At 36.7% G+C, this 17,841-nt stretch overlaps 1 protein-coding gene across 2 annotated transcripts in view; it reads left to right on the forward strand.

The window, feature by feature from the left end:
- Window positions 1–9: 9 nt before the first annotated feature.
- Window positions 10–17,841, forward strand: part of SLC25A12 (solute carrier family 25 member 12) — a 45,057-nt gene continuing 27,225 nt past the window's right edge. The window contains exons 1-4 of one of the 2 annotated variants that reach the window (XM_064719071.1): window positions 10–105; window positions 591–644; window positions 4,337–4,479; window positions 9,098–9,213. In XM_064719071.1, the coding sequence (XP_064575141.1) occupies window positions 94–105; window positions 591–644; window positions 4,337–4,479; window positions 9,098–9,213 (325 nt within the window). In that variant the 5' untranslated portion in view covers window positions 10–93. The remainder of the gene's footprint in view (window positions 106–590; window positions 645–4,336; window positions 4,480–9,097; window positions 9,214–17,841) is intronic. The other variant, XM_064719073.1, reaches the window with a different exon arrangement.

Below are 17,841 nucleotides of genomic sequence, written 5' to 3' on the forward strand. Positions count from 1 at the left end.
CAGGGCGCTCGCCCACAGCGCTGCGCTGAGGCGGCGGCTGCTGCGGCGGCGCGGCGGGCGGCGGGCTGGCTCCTCCTCCTCGGCGGGCGCAGCATGGCGGTCAAGGTGACTCTCCCGCTCCGCCGCTGGTGGCAGGAGGAGCCGGGCGGATCCCTGCGGGGCCGGGGGCAGGCGGGCGGCGGGAGGAGGCGGCCGCTGCCGCCGGTGCTGCGTGATTGCCGCGGGGGCCGGGGAACGGCGCCGCGGGGGCGGCGATGGCGGGGCGGCCCCAGAGGAGCGGCAGCGCAGCCCGCGCTGCCTCCGCCTGCCGAAGTGCCCCGAGGGGCGCGGGCCGGGGTCCCCGGGGCGTTGGTGGCGGTGGTGCTCGTTCTGTGGGGCCGGGGCGCCGCCCCGCTCGCAGGCAACCCGGCGCGGGGAGCTGTCACCGGCGCGGAGCCCTGTGCCGTCCCGCGGCAGCGCGGGCATGGCTCAGCCTGGGCCTGTGGGTCTGACAGGGACCCCGGGTTGCCGCCCGTGGCCGGCGCGCCCGGTTTATCTGCGCTCTGACAGCAGCCCGGCTAAGCGAAGCATTTATTTGCTTGTGTTTACAGGTGCATTCAACCAAAAGAGCGGATCCTGCTGAACTACGAAATATTTTTTTGCAGGTAAAAAGATCTAATGTTGTTTGAGTGTCAGACTTCGGTGTTTTGCCATTTCAGCAGTTTGCCATGGCATCAAACTCATGTCGTGCTGGTGGGACACTTAGAAGTTCACTTTGTGGGCTTAGTGTGTTGACAGGGGTGTCTGGCATTGAGGAGAAACTGCTGCTGGCACAAAGTTACACATTTTCAAATTATAATACTAAATAAGTTCCTGAACTATTTTCTAATTTTCTACAAAGCAAATAATTATAAAGAAGTACAGGGGTTTTTTTAAATACACCTTTGCAGAATCCAAAACAATTCCTCTTCCATGACTGTATGCTTTGTCTTTGGGGTTTATAAGTGTTCATACAAATGGTTGGACCACTGGCAATGTTTTTAGAACTTAAAATTGATTTCTCAAGATTTATATATTTTGTAATATTATCCCTTGCAGGGCCTTAGAATTAGCACATATAAATAATAGTATGAAAGTTTCTCCGCTCTCTTAGTTTCAGTAAAGCATGATCAGAAAGGAAAATCCAGTCAATCCTAAAACTTTATTGAGAAGGTTTGAATCAGTCATATGGAATAATAAAAAGAACAAGAAGTGTCTTTTCGGTCCATAATAGGACTACCGATATTTCAAAAGTACTAAAATATGTTTTTTCCCCCTAATGTTAAGTGTTACACAGTATATTCATTAAGCTTTTCTCTATTTAAAAATGTAGGAGTATAAAATTAGAGCTAGTACTGTAAATAATGAAGTCTGTTATTTAACTATTTATATATATCTTCTGGTTCTAGTATACCGTCTAGCAATTTCTATATATGATAAGTAGAGAGAGCTTTTTGCCTGAGAGAGGAGTTATATCCCAGCCATAATTTTGGTGGCCTTTTCTTCTGCATACTGGATTACACTGTGACATTGCTGGAGTGCAAACACTTAGAGTGCTGACATCAAACTGTGGAAGCTCAACATTTAGTTTCTAGGAAAAGATACTCCAACACAGGCTCATTTTTGATTGACATGGCATTCAGCTTTTGTAGATAAAGATTACACTAGAGTATGTTAAAAAAACTAGCACCAAAAAATATATATTAATAGAGTATAAAAATGTGATTCTAGAACATCTTTTTCCAACTTTTCGCAAAATGCTTTTGCACATTTGAATGAAGAAAAGTGAAATGAGGTGTCAAAACATTATTCAGTTGTAAATGTGCAGTCTTTATGATTCTTGACATCCAGTCACTAGAAGTTCTTGCTTCTGGAAATAAGCAATTGAAGTTCTTGATAGTGGTCATACAGACAACAGCAGAGAGGAAGAACGTTGTACCACTGGCTGTTGAAATTTTCTTCCTGACAGTACATGTTTTATTGACCTAAAAAGCAGACAGTATGCTTAAAAAAATGGCTTTTTGCTCTTCCCCATGTCTGTGTTGTTTTCTTCAAAGAAACATGCAAATGAAGTTGTGGTTTGTTTGATAGTCTGAGGAATGAAAAATATGAAGCACTCCTCCCTATCTTTGAGTATCTGAGATTTTGCAGTAAAAAAGAAGCTTAGAAAAAAGAGTTTGTATTTCTTCTGCATTGTTGAGTTTGAAATTGTGGGCTTCTTTGATGCTTAGAAATTGAACTTAGTTGCAGGCTTTAAAATAAAGAGAATAATTCTTTTGAAGACTAAGTTGTGGAAGGTCTTGTTATGAAATATTGCAAGTGTTTAGGGGTCAGATGCGTTGTGCTCCTTGCTGGGAGTGCTGGGCTCTTCTGTGAACTTCAGCTAAAGGTCGTGCATTCCTTCCTAAATTTGGCCTCCCTTGGAAATGGTTAGAAGGGAAGATGTGAGCTCTAGGCCTCCTCACCATCCACCTTAATCATAGAGAGTGATTAAATTTCCTTCTGCTCATGCATGTCTTCTAATGTGGAATGTGCCCTCTGCCGTGCAGTTTACCTTGTACCCTTCTCTTCAGAACTTCTGGATTGTGCTGTCTGCTTCTTCTAACTGTTTTAAGCCATTAAAAAGATAAAGGTTGATTTGCATTTAAAAGATTTGTCATTTCTCTTAATCCTGTAACTATGAAATGCAGGCATTGAAATTTCATGTCTGTGCACCATCAAATAAGTTACCTCTTAAGTATTTGCTAGCCAAAGACTTCAGTAACAACCGTAAAAGAAGAAATTTGCTAACAAATTATCACAGAAGGATGAAAGAGTTGGGTGAAAAAGCAGTTATCAGATTTCTTAGCGAACCTTCCTTATTTTTCTTAAACAAGTCAGCCTTTGTAAAATATTGTTGAATTATTCCCTGCCTGTTGAATTCAAGTGTAACCTGTTCAAGCAAGGTGGAGAAGGAAACAAAAAAAAAATTTCCAAAACATTGTTTCTGAAAGTGTGGTGCTACATAACACCAGCTTGTAAACTAGAGTAGGGGGTTTGTATGTTTGTCTTATGTGAGGATGTTTTAAAAGCACTTCATCAAGTGCTTACCTGAGGCAATCTATAAATGTATACTAAGAAGTTTGTGTTACAAACTAGCAGAGTTCAAGACTGAGAAGAACAAAGATTTAATTGGTATGTTATGTGTTATACTCAAATTAAGCTACAATTTAAAATGGCCTTTTTTGGGCTAAAAGATTCTTGATGTAAGTTATATGGTGCAAACATAGGACTGATGTATTTCCATGCTTAGCCACTTTGTCAGGCCTTAATTTATTGACTTTCTGCCAAACTCTTCCAAAATGCCATGACCTTCTCATATGGAGTTCAATGTATCTGTCAGTTAAATATTTTTGTCTCAATATTTTTTAACAAAACTTCCCCCAAACAGTTTTTATTGTGGAAAGCATTATTATAAATTATTATTCATGATAAACTCAGAGAAATTGGTGTCTGGAGAAAAAAAGATGGTGTTTAGATTGTGACTGTCTTCGATATGCACTCTACTGTCAGCTGACTTCTTGAAGATATGCTCCATACTCTGCATGTCTGATGGGCCTTCAAACAGAACATTTTCTTTGGATTTCATATCTTGCAGCAGAATTGTGCTTCATAAGGTGTTTTTCAGTCACTTGTGTGGATGGCTGAGAAGAGAACCTTTCAGAGTTGATTCCAGGAAGCCACAGTTTCCTTGTGCTGTCATATTGGCAGCAGTGCTCAATTAGGGCATTCCTGTCCACTGCTTTGTGTTCCTGTTTTAGTGGAAATACTCTATTTTAATTCTCCTTAGATTCAGTAATGTGGTTTACAGTGCTGTCTTGCAAACAGCTATCATCACAGCTATAGGGTGGAGTAGTAAAAGGTGATGAGGTGATGTGAGGGGCTGATATTGTGGAAGAGATTCACGAGATGCTGAAGCAATCACTGACTCTGTCTGTGAATTTTTCCTTAAAAACATTACTTTCAGGATAAAAATGAATCTGAACATTTATTTCTCACAAAAAGAGAAAATGAATAATTTATGTTTTCCAAAATATAGTAAATATCAGGAGCAATTATTCAGAAGATATCTGCTACTAGAAATTATGTGCTGTGTTTTCAGTGTAGCTGCAAATGGAATGCTTTACCATGGTTGCAATTTATGTGAGTTTTCACAATTACTTGACAGTTTCTGAAATATGTATTTTTTTTTAATTAGAAGATACTGGTTCACAAATAATAAGCATCTAAATGGATTAATTTTTGTTTGTGTGGCTTTGGTTTTTTATTTTTACTCTAGTATGCAAGTGTTGAGAAAGATGGGGAGCATTACATGACCCCAGAGGATTTTGTGCAGAAATACCTAGGACTTCATACAGATCCACATCACAATCCCAAAACAGTGCAGCTGTTGGCTGGAGTGGCAGATCAAACTAAGGATGGGTGAGAATTTTGCTTTCCGTTTGAAACTTGCATTTTTAAGTGTTGAATACGTGAGTTTGATAACTTAATCTTCTAAAATACATTATTGATTTTATTACACTTTATACTTACTTAAATGAGAAGACTTTTTCACAAGTACAATAGATTATAAATTTGTGAAAACTGAGAAAAAAATTACAGTGTTTAACATGGATTTTTTTAAGCTGAGATTTATTTTGATATATTTTGTTAAATTCTGCAAGAGCTGAGGAAGTTGAACAACAGGTAAGGTAAGTGTAGTATGGTTGTCTTAGAAGAGTTCTTTTCTATATGTCCACATCCATCATCAGGTACTGTGCAGAGTCTTCAGTACCTGTAATTAAACACAAAAATATGGAAGAGCTTTCTTATTTCTGTAGTGTGCAATTCAAATCCAACCACTGAAGTCTTTTTAAAAGGCTGACTATTAGAAAAGAGACACTAGTGACTTGATGAAAGATCTAAGATCATTTGCCTAATGGAGATCAGGTCACACCACATAAAGTTTTTCCAACTCTGCTTACAGATGCTCCTGCTTGCTTTTAGACAGTTCCCTGAAACCACTGTACAAAATGCCTGCTCTGCTGAGGTAGTGCCCTCTGACTCATTTGTCTTCCAAGGAACCTTTTCTTTTGCTGTGTATATTCTGGTTTTGGCCTTGGACTGTAGTAGGAGGCCCAGACATTGTTAACGTAAAGTGAGAAGGTTAAGATGGATCAGAGAAGAGGCCAGGAATGCAGAAGTGAATGGTTATTTTGTTGAGAAGAAAATGCCATTAAAATAGTAGACAATACATTTGTAAATATAACTTATTTTAAATTGAAAGCTCCTTCACTTCCTTGGTTACTTAAATTTTGTTTTCATGCGTTCTGCTATAGAATGTTTTATTAGTTTGCTTAGTATCCTGAGCAGCTTGCACAGTATCTGTGCAATGGAAATGAAATTGTATGTGCTGAATACTTCTTACCCTAAATGACAAAAATAGGATTTCCTGTTTGATGTAACGCTTCATGATTTTTCTTTTCATAGGGCTGCAGCACTTTGATAATGTATTTGATTATACATATATTAGATAAATGTTAGTAACCTGTCTCTGTTTCCAATATATGGCTTCAGTTTCTTGTTTTATTATGGATTGAAAGGTAATTTTGTATGTATCTGTTCAAAATAGTTTAATTGATAAAGTAAACCAACATGCTTAGCATATTGTTTCTCTGAAAGCTGTTGGTTATCTTTTGTGGTGTGCAGCTCTTCAGAAAATGTCTTTTAGGGTTTTTCTTACGGTAGGAAATCAGTTTGTTTTAATGCTAGAACAGAACTTTTAGATATTGCTTTTTGTTACTTTCCCTGTAAATAAGATTTTTTTGTTGTTTTTGTTTATTGCTTTAAAAAAAAATCTGGGTAGTATTTGAAGTGAGATAATCAAGTATGGGTAAGTGTGCTTTGCCACCTTCTTTATGGGAAGAGTGGGATTTTTACTTTGCACTGCTATATAGTTCAAAGTGTCAAATTTTTATCTGTCTGAAACTTTTTTTCTAAAGGTTTTAATCTATATTCAATCTATATTTCATGTGAAGAGTTTGTTAGAGCCCCGTTATCAACATCAGGATTTTTTTACATTCACATTCTTTCATTTGTAATGAGCTATAATAGATCGAAATCCAGACTTTAATAGCATGAATAGCTATTGTAGTCTTAAACTGAATTCTGGCATGCATTGCATCTTTCTGAGGACTGACTTTATGAAGTCCAAGGACATAGGTGTAGTCCTGTTCTGTATATATACTTTTACATTAAATGACAGCCCACTGTCATGCAGGAAGTCATTGAGAAGCTTTGGGTTCTGTGACAAAATTTCATTCCTATATCTGCTATCATGTTCTCTTAGCCTTGCTTGCCCTTGAAAGAAATACTCAAGAGTGTTGATGGTGGTTGCTTCCATTGTTAATATTTTTTTATTTCTTTTAGGTTTAAGTTTGGCACTTTACAGAAACAACACATTTTGGAACTGGCTCTCTGTAGGCATGCGTTTAAAAAAAAGTTGTTTTACTTTTTTTCTCATGGTAGCTTGATCCTTACTTAACTGTTCCAGAGCACTATTGCTTTCTCCTATTACTGCTGTACAAGACTGGTTTGCTTTAGTGGAGCTCATTAAGGTAGTTCTTAAAACAGCTGACTGTTCATTTCCAAAATGTTTATTCCTCATTGTTACAAGTGCATGTTCTTAGAAATTTATGTGACATCCTCTAAATTAGAATTTGCTTTAAACTTGCCTGTTATCTATTTAGCACAATAGGATTTCACTGATGCTAAAAGCACTCCTGTATCTCCAGACTGCAGGCACTGGTTTTAGGATAGGATAAATACCCTCTCTGAAGAATATACTTACACATATATATGTGCTAAAACCAGCTAAAATATTTTGATCCCTCTTCAGACCTACAAAATTTCACAGTAGTAATTCACAGTTCTTCATTTTAACTGCTTGTTTCTGGATACTGTTTTTATCAGTATATCATTCTTAAATCTGGAAATGTGTTTGTAAATGAAGTCCCCAAGATAATGTTGATATTTCACCTAATGAAGAGTCACAACAGAGCTATACATAATGTCTAAAAAGCTGTGTTGTATGGGGAAAAATTAGGAAAGACTTGTAGAAAAAAGGAAAGAGAAGAATTGCAAACACAAGGGTTATTTGTGTGCTTTTGAAGGGTAGAAGTACAGAAGAACTCAGAGGAAAAGATTTTTTTTTAAATGTTACAGATAAAACGAAAGGTGAGTGATTTGATATTGTTATGGAGTCTGTAATGCAGTGGGTTCACTGGATAATGCTTGAGTAGTGATGGGGTGGGAAGCTCCATCACGCTGTTCAGTGCAGCTCCCGTTGTCTCTGCCCTGGTGGCTGGAGGAGGATCAGAGGCTGTCCCTGCTCTGGGCATTGCAGGTTGAATGTGTGCGATGGGAATGGAAGGTTCTGTCTCCTCTTGCTGTAGGCACTGTTACAGTGAGACTGCTGAAGATGTCTTCTTTCAGGTTCAGGCTGTGCATTCTACAGAGATCAGCACCTGATTTTGTCAGTTATAAAGCTTCCTGGTTAAGAGTTAATTTGTATGTCAACTTTATGCATGTATGTGAGATATATTTTGAAATGATAGTATTTACAATTATTTTAAAGGAACATTTGTTTCTTTGATACTAACCCTTTATTTATCAAGATCATCCTTTGGATGAAATTGACTTTGCATGGGAAGAGCCATTCTCATATCTCTGATTTTTCTGGCTAAAATGTGGTAAATATGATAACTTTGTATTCTTCCTGTCTTTCGTGTACTGTGCATATATACAAGAGTGTTGACATATTTAGCCTTTTTAAAGTATCTCAATTCTGCTTCATGTGTACTTAGAGAAAGACTAGATATAGTAATGAATAGTGTGAATATTGTGATTTTTCTTCTCTTTTTTTTTTCCTGTGGGGAGCAGACTTTGTACTTGTCTCTTTAGCAGTAAGCCAGTAGTGTTTGAAGTAATCACTATGAGCTGATGATCTCATATGATGAGTACTAAGTTGAGATCAATTATATACATTTTCTAGGAAAATTTGTAGGAAACAGTGATATTCTCAGCTTTAACAGCATTTACTGATATATAGGAAATTTTTTGTTAAATATATAAGATGTAATTGAAATTCTTACTTCCATTGATTATTTCATGCTAAAATATATATATCCTGTCATTTATCCCATATTTTCTTGTGCCAGCATTATCCTTTATCTGTGCTTAGCTTCATGTTTATTTTTCTGCAGCAGTTCATACATGCAGCATTAGGATGCCTTCTGAAGGGGGTTTTTTTGCGTTAGTCAGAATAAGCAGAGTTCCTCTAGAAAAGTTATCCTAGTAAGAAATCTGTGCATGCATTCAGTCTGAGTTTGTCTGTGGTGACCACAAGGGCCTGGGTTTACGTGTGCAGCCTGGGTTGTGCACAGGGACTGTTCTGCACACACAGCTCTGAATCCTGTGAGCTGCTGTGACACTCAGATCCTTCCCTGCCTTGTGCTCTGTCCTTGAGCCCAGATGATTTATGTTTGGCCCTGAGTTCATGACTTGTGGTTCATGTTATTTTTGGAGTGTATTTTTTTTTCCATGTGCATAGTAAAGTGTAATTTTTTCTCATCCTATTTGTTTTTTATGAATGTTATGTTTTGTTTTAAGAAAATGAATGTTTTATAGTGTATTCCTGTACTTGCATTACAGTATCTTTTCTCAGTGGAAATACATATGTAGCATTAGAATGACAGACCTGTAAATTTCATGTTGTTAGGATTTTTGTAGTGCTTTTATGTCTTAATTTTCAGGCACTGGTTACATTTATAATTAAATAGTAATAACTTGTAGGTGTTCCAGGAGAATTCACTGGCTTCATAGAGGAAGTTGCATAATGCTAACTGCTTAAATATAACATACTTTTCAGTCTCTAGAGTGTTAATTATCTTTCTTTAATTTATTTAAATTTTTATTTGGATTACACTGTATCAAATGTAAATTATCATTGGTATTATGAACAATTAAAAAATCTTTATAACTTTTCTGTTTTCCTTTCTAGGTTAATTTCCTTCCAAGAATTTTTGGCATTTGAATCTGTTTTGTGTACTCCAGATGCAATATTCATTGTTGCTTTTCAGTTATTTGACAGGAATGGCAATGGAGAAGTAACATTTGGTAAGAATACCTAAAGAAAAACAGTTTTAAGAATCTGATTATAATAGTGTCTATCATAATAGTGGTTCATGAGCACAGGTGCATAGAAATGCATTTTGTGCAGTACTCTACTGTTTTTCTAAGATTCTGCATGAGTAGAACTTTTTTTTCCTCTCTCAGTTCTAGCCTAAGAAGTACACAGAGACAAAATATGTTTTTCTCTGTCTTCTTGAATCAAGATTTTTCATTTTCCTGAAGTAGTAAATAAATACAGTGATGTTCAGTGTCGTCCTAAGTAAAATTCTGTGTCCTGGACTTGAAACTGCTTCAGCCATGAGGGAGTTTTAAGATATGTTCTGGATCTTCACGTGTTTCTGAATAATTGTCATTTCACACAGTAAGAGCTCAATATAGAAATTAAGGAGGTCTAATTATTTGATTTCCTGTTCCTTTTCTTGAGGAGCAAATCTTACTTTAATGTTATGAGTGTAACTTACAATTTGATTATATGTTTGCAAAATTAGGAAGAAAATTTGGCCTTTGGTTTTGTTACCTAATCACTTAAGTTAGTAATTAGACCAAAGTCTTGAAGCTGACTATTCTGCTTTGTGATATTGCTAAATAGCTGTTATTAACATTGCAGTTTAAGGAGGACTAGGCTTTATTTTTAAAACTTCGTGTTTATGAAAATTAGATAAATCAATGGTAAGAATTTTAATAAAATGGAATGAGAATTAAATGTTATTTCTATCCAAAAGAATAAAGCACTCAATAAAGAAAATGCAAACTATGTTTGGATTTGTAACCACTTGCTGTTTGTACTATTTCATTATTATGAAAATTGCTGTACCTTGTTGGGAAAAAAAAGCAAAGGTCATTTATGGAAACAAATTGTTTGACTTATGGTGCCTGTTAAATTACATCATTAGCTGAAGAGTCAGATACTAAGCAGTTTGGATTCACATCTTGAAAAGAAAATGTTTTAGAATTTAAATAAAGGTGAAGTCTGTAAATGCAGTCATTAGGAATTGGACAAACTACTACAATCAGTGTGACCATGTTAACGATGGTTTATTTAATAATCTTACAAAATGGGGGTTTGAACATGGTAGCTCTCATGAGAACACTTGAAATATCTGATTCTATAATTGAGCATAAGCTATTTCAGATGGTATGCAAATTCCTCAGTTAGACTGAGAATTGATATTTTTATATAATTGAAGTCTGAAAGAAAACACAAACGAGAAATTGTAAAACAGAAAAAACCACCAATTTACTTTATCTTCCTTTCTGATTTTTTTTTGTAAGGCTGATAAATCTTGAAAGGAAAATTCTTGAGGGAATTTTAAATTTACTATTGGTTTCTCGGATGTTTTTTACAAAATTAGTTATACTGCAATTATTACTATATTTAACATTGTGTTAGCAAGATGACATATGGTAAGATGACATATTTTTTATGCTGCAGTTGTCACATTTACTGCTTCTTTTTTGTCTTTGCTTGTAACGTGGGCTACTTACTTTTACTTCATACTTGTATCGTACATATTAATGCAGCTGTGAAAAATGTGAATGATGGTCTGTGACATCTTCAGACTATGGTAACCCTGCGGTCAGTTTCCAAGTCAGCCTTACGGCAGTTTTATAGATGAGACCTGCACCCTTTCATTTTCATACCACCTAAACATAAAGGCACAGAGTTTAGTTTCATGTAAAAACAGGACACTATAGAAACATAAATTTTAAAGTTGAAGGTTTTAATAAATTATTGGAAATATACTGAAATGAAGTAGGTTCAGCCAGTAATTGGTGTGAGACTCACTCTCAGACAAATCAAGTCGTTCATAGGCTGTGTAAGGTACCCAGTCTGCAGGTAAAATGAGTTGGTTATGACACAAGTCAAGACTTTCTAGCTCAGATGAAATGCTTTGTGGATGTGATTGCATTGATGCCAAAGCTGTCTCAAACCATTAAGTCTTGCCAGAAGCAGCATGGATTTGCTGAGCTTTTTCTGCATTGTGCATCCAAAGCAAGGGACAGAATCAACTTGGCTCGGTCTAGTTACTAGAACGAGCATTGGCCTTGTGTGAGATAACATGTTCTCAGAAAATACTCTCATCTACTCAAATTTTCAGTGATCTGGGAGAAGTTAAGTGTGCTTGTTGAATTTTAGAGCTGTCTCTGTTTTTGGAAGCAAGCTGCTCCAGTTGGGTTCGCTTCTGTGTAGGATTTATTTACTGACATGATTTTGAACCATTCTCAAGCACTTCAGCATTTTACAGTCCTCTTGAGCCTCAGTCTGCTACTTGTCTCTCAAAATACTTAGCTTCCAGCTCTCCAGTGATTAAACTATTAATTGTGTCACAGAAGAACTGTCTTAGAAGAAGACTTTAGAAGCTATTTTGTAGAAATACTTTTATGCTGAGTTAATCAGTGTCTTTGTCTGCCATGTCATGTGTTGAAACATGAAGCCTTCTATCACTTTAATGTCATCTACTGTTTTCTTACTGCTTTGGGACACTTTTCCAGGAGCTTTGGACATCCAGAAGTCCTGTATGAATGGCTGCCATAAATGTGTAGTTGGTATTGTGCAACATTTGTTAACTAGGTCCAGTGCAAGGACATGAAACTGGACCTGCTTCCCCCGAGCAAACTGCACAGCATGCTCAGTACTCTCTGTGTGTTTCAGCTACACTGGACTTGCTGTCAGCTTGGTGAATAAAAAGCAGTAAAATGACTGTTTTAGTAACCCATTGATACAAGTGACAGTGTAGTTTAAACAACTTTTTAATCATGGAGAAATAGAGAAAAAGCATGTATTTCTAACCAAGTGCTCCTACAATTTCATGAATGCTTCCTAGGTGAATATTTTATGCAAAATGTGTTGCTGCTGAGCCCTTACAATGCTGCATTATCCATAAAATAATTAAATGCTAACAGCTAAAGCTGATGAAGACAAGTGATTTTTTTCAGGTTGCTGTCTGCAGTCACAGAAGACTGACAAGCGCTTTGCTCCTTTGATTATGGCATGTATTGACTGTGCTACTTAACATGAGTGAAATATTCAAAAACACTCCATAAAATTAATACTATTGTACTAAGGAATATTATTTTTATTTCTATTCTGTTCAGATCTTCTGACCTGAATTCAGTTTAAAGCAAACCTGAATATTAAATCTGCTCAAGCTATTTGTTTTTTTCTGGTGTTGAAGCAGATAATCTTTACTGTGTTTAAAAGGTGAAGTCTGTGATTATCTGCCAAAATTCTCTGAAAAATAGGTTGTGTAACTGAAAGTAAAAGGATTCTTTGTAGTTTATCTCTCTGGCACACCATACAGTGATCTGGACTGCATCACTTTTAATTGGAATATACAAGTTCAAGGCATTTTCCAGCTGTTCTTCCTTGTAGAGTCACCACAAAGAAAGCCATTCTCTGATAAACTGGAGAGTTTTGGAGATGCTTTTTCAGTTAAATACACATACTGGAATGGATAGAAGGGTAGAGCTAAAATGTGTTTGCGAGTCTTATGTATTCAGAATTATTTTGGAGATAATTGGAAAATATTTATGGAACTGTATTTAAGCCTTTTAAAAACATCCTGCACTCAAAATCTAATTACAAATATTTTGCCAAGTATAACAGCATCTTCTCCAAAGGCACTGGGGGAGGAAGGCAACCAGATGCCTCATAATGCAACTATGTGAAAATAGTGCAGTATTGGTGAACTGAAATAATAACCAGCATTTAATAGTTTCAGAATTTGAGTATACAGGGATCCTGAAGTTTTGCCCGGTCTGTTATTTAGACAAGTTTTAATCTGAGAAAGTTCAGGTTTCCCTTAATCAGGACATAGAGTTTGAGAACACTGGAAGATGAGCAAGAGAAAGGAGTTGAATACCTGTTTGTGCTTTGCATTATTTCTATGGGTATTATTTCTCAGGGACCAGGGATCACTTCTAGTACTCCAGTTCTTAAAGGACAGCTGGGGTGAAAATGCTAGTATTTGGATTTAAACTTAAAAGTTCTGCTTTCAAAAATATTACTGGCAACCATAAAGACGGTAAATACATTTTAAAATAAACAGAAAAATACTCATGATGACATGACTACAGACACGAGGATATGATGGAAAAATCCATGTTTTCATCAAGTGCTATAAACCAGAGCTGCTATTTTTTTTTTGGCCTCCTGTTCTACTAGTTAGTAAGTTGCCTGTTAGTTGCCTCTAACTAACTACTAGTTCTACTAGTTTTCAAAGTGTCTTTTGCTTAACACATGCAGATAATGTTGGAAACATCACTGTTAGGACTTTGTTTTTCCTTTTGTTTCGTGTTGTATGATTTTTTTTCAGGCTTAAACTACAGTTTTGAATGCTTGTGAGCAATGCAGAATGGGAACCCCTCTTACTGCTACTACTACTAATTTTTTCAAAACCATGGTTAACAAGTGGAAACAGAAAAGGAGAACTTCATTTTAAGATCATATGTATTGACAGCTTTTTATTATGGCTGTCATTCATCTTTCAATGGAATCAGTAATCCTTTTAAAATAAGAGTAGAAATAAAATGTAACTATTTCTACTTAAGCTTTCTCACATTAATTATTGTATTACATTTGGATTACTTTAATAAGCTGCTCCTGCATCAGGTGCTACAAAAAGTCTTTCTGCCCTGAACTGTGGCTCCTTTATTCTTCAAAGTGAAAATATGCTGATAGCAGAAATAGTGAACAGCAACATATAAATGTTAAAATTTATTATGTACATCAGGCATGAAATATGCACAAATTGGACAATAGATTACTGAGTAGACATATCTAAGGAAACCCAAAACAACCCTGTTAAACAACAAATCTTTACCATATTTACTGCTGCTTAAAACTTAACACTTTTATATTATTTTGTCCCTAAGAAGTGTGATTGCTTTTTATCACCGGTATGAGGGAATGGCAAACTCTGTTAACAGGTTGATGGCACTAGAATTGTATGAGCTTTCCACTCTGCTTCTTGGGGAGCTGATAAGTCAAAATAAATAATAGGTACTGCTGCAAGGTTTACTGGGAGTATGGAGCTCATCCCCACAATGGGCCACCAACGAGACCGCATAGTGTTTATAATTTAAAGTATTCTTCTTCCTTATATGAAATTGATTATTGCCTGGGATCTTTGGGGTTCTGTACTGTTTTTCTGAGCCTGATAGGTAACAGTGTTTGATGGAAGTTGAGCCAGTCATGTGTGTGCTGCCTGCAGATAGCTGCTCCAAGCATCTATAATTTGTTTAAAATGATTGGGTGGGGAAATTCTGAAGCAATCTTGTGAGAATGTGTGTCGCCTTGGAGGTAATGTACTAGTACACTAGAGTAGTAGGTTTATTGTTCCTGGGGCTGATGGTAAGTTGAGTATGTCATCAGGCTGCTGACTTGTATGCCTATCTGAGAGGAAAATGCATTACTGTAAGCCTGGAAAGAAAGTTATCAGCTCAGTAGGAAAGAATTCCACTACAGAAAGGTGAGCAAAGAGTAGAAGACATTAGTAAATGAGCAACATGTATTGACAGGGACAATGAATGCGTTCTGTAAAATGTCCTACTAAAATGAAAGGCTTGAAAAATAATTTGCTGTTTGCCCCCTGCAGAATAGCTCCGTTGGAAATTTGAAACACTTGTAGTTTATCTTAATTTAGAAGCATTACTACGTTTTGACTGAGGAAGATGAAAAAAAAAGCCAGCAAAGCCAGCATCTGTACATTAATGTTACCTGTTTTCTTTGTTGTCAGGGCTTTGCTTCTACTGTGAAAAAAAAAAAAATCAAAAATTGGGCATTTGTTGATAATTCAGAGTGGTGAAAGTGTAGGTGATGATCACATTGCGTATAACTTCTGCAGTGTGATTGACTGTTTGCTGCTTCTCATCACACAAGGTGTTAGCTGTGGTGATGGCTATTTCCATGAATGTAAAAGAGGAGTCAGCAGAATTGGATTATAAAAGTATTGTTGATAAGTTGTGAAGAAAGCACCCCTGCTCTTGGGTAGACATAGTAAGTTTTAGCACCTAACAGGAAGTGTTGGAGAATCTCAGGTGGCTTTGGTAAATGGTATTTAACGTTTCCATGGGTTTGACTGGGTCAGTTACTTTGCAGTGGGGGTGGTGAGGCACTGGCACAGGTTTCCCAGGGAAGTTGTGGGTGCCCCTCCCTGGAGGTGCTCAGGGTCTGGTTGGATGGAGTTCTGAGCAACCTGGTCTAGTGGAAGGTGGCCCTGCCTGTGTCAGAGGGGCTGCAACCAGATCTTTAAGGTTCATTCCATTTTAAACCATTCTGTGGCTCAGTGGTTTTTCAGAACAAGTGCACAGTTTTGCCTCTGTACCCCAAGTGTTTCATAAACCAAGCCAACATGGAAGTAATTAAGCATTATATACCAGAGCATATCCTCAGACCCAGACTATTGAAATAAAAGCAGAATATACTGAGTGTGAGAGATTGCCTGGAAAAGAGAAATGGGTAAGGCACATCAGTTTTCAGAGAGGCAGCAAGTTAGTTTGGATACTGTTTATTAAAGCTAGTTAGCCATTTCTGGAATTCATCAAGTATCAATACACTCAAGTATTAGATTTAAATTTATTAATTCATTTAACTATTCTTTTTATATGCTGATGAGTCTTGACTTCAGATATTTCCATGAGTAGTTGTAAATGTTTTTATGAAGAAAAACATTGAGTGTAGGAAATTGATTCTTGTTTTTTTAAGTACTATACAGTTAAATGCTTGAGAGTTGTGAAAACACCTGGGGCTTAAGTCTCACTAGAAACAAGTGAAAAATCTGTTTCAGTGAACATAGATGAATAAGAAAATAAAATTTTTAAAGGAAAAAATGAGGCTTTTTTTACCTTTCTCTAAGGTTAAGAGAAGCAATTATCGGAAACAAGTGAAAATAAGATTTAAGTTTTCTGGCTGCATCAGCATGTTCTTTTCTAAGTTTCCATTGGGGGAGCTCGGTGTGAGTTAGCAGTCAGGTTTACATCCATGTAAGTAGCAGCCACTTAACACCCTGTTTGTGCTTTGGTAGCCGAGCCAATAGAGCCAGTGAAGCCTGCCTGTCTTCTGCTCTGTTCACGGTTCATTGCCATTTTTCAGGCTCCATAATGAGCTGCACTGACCTGTTTGTGTTTGTAGTACATGGAGACTCTAGCTTGGCCAGAAGCTGCAGTGAATTAGTGGTAAGTGGGGAATTTAAATGTGCATACCTTGATTCCTTGATCTACAACTGTGATGGATAAATCTACTGCAAACAGAATTTTCAAAGGAAGTATGGCAAAATAATTTAGCACTATCTATTTAGTGCTTGCTTTCTTTTTTTCTTAACCCTCGCCTTGCACATTGATACTGGTGAGTAGGTATGAGTAGACAGTTAGAAATGGTCAGAATAGGGTTTTTTAGGTTTCTTGTTGACTAACAAGTCCTTTAGCCTACCTTGCAGTGGAAGCTGGTTTAAACTGCAAGGTTTTGACTCTTGTGTTTGACCTATATGTAAGGGTTAATCACTAGCCATAGTCTGCCCTGAGAAAATGTAATCTCAGTCTAACTGTGAAGAAGGTGATCTAGCCGAGGAATCTGATTTTGTACCTCTTTAGAGACATGTATTCAGGACATTTGCTTTCCTTTTCTCACTGAAAAGATAAAAACATGTAGTGGATTTCCTAGATTTGCACTAGAACTAATAGACTACAGAATTGAAACTATGAATGAATCAAGTAGTCCTTTAGCAAGGAAGCAATGCATTTACTTCAAGTACATAGGTCTTGATAGAGTTCTCAAATGATAATTAAGGTTCTTACTGCATTCTGCCTTGCAGAACTGTTTAAATGTATAAAAGGTGCGTTATCAGCTAGAATGTTTTGTATTTTGTTTTAAATTTTAACTGTGTGCCACATTTTATTTTGCTGTTAACAGATTCTAGGCTGATAAACCATTTCAGGTACTGTGAGGGAAATTTTGAAAAGTGTTCATGTGTTATGGGTAGATGTCCTGTTATACAGTTCATGTGTTTGATAATCTGCACAAAAAGCAGGCTTGTTTTGCAGCATGGCAATGCTGTGTATGAATAATGCATGCTGTTTTTCAGATGAGGTTTTTGCCTGAATTCAGATGATATGTTTAGCATTGAGATTTCAGTTGTACAGTGTACATGTGGAGAATTCTATCTGAAATGGCAGGTTTTTTCTTTACTTCATTTAAAGGAGGACATCTCTATCTTCACTTATCTTAAAACATTTTAATAACTGAGACTACCAATTATGTTTTATAGGATTTGATTTTTGTGCTAAGGCCTTATCAAAAGCATCTAATAACGTGCTTTCTGCTGAGTTAATGATATGTTTTAGATGTCATTTCTTATACCTATCTTCAATAGCCATATTCAGACAGTGTGATTGTAATAATCAAGTTTCAATCAAACCATACTTAGTATGACAAATATTGCCTGAGATTGTAGTGCAGGTATTTGTGCTCTTGATAAAGGGCTTAATTTGACTCCTAGCAGAGACAGAGAACCACTATTGATTTTAATATCAGAATGCAAAATCACTTTTATTTGTCATGTATGAGGGAAATTGCTTCTTAATTAAAACTAAATAAAACATGCACTCCATGGTTTT

Source organism: Zonotrichia leucophrys, chromosome 7 (assembly GCF_028769735.1).
Source record: "Zonotrichia leucophrys gambelii isolate GWCS_2022_RI chromosome 7, RI_Zleu_2.0, whole genome shotgun sequence".
Lineage (NCBI taxonomy): Eukaryota > Metazoa > Chordata > Aves > Passeriformes > Passerellidae > Zonotrichia > Zonotrichia leucophrys.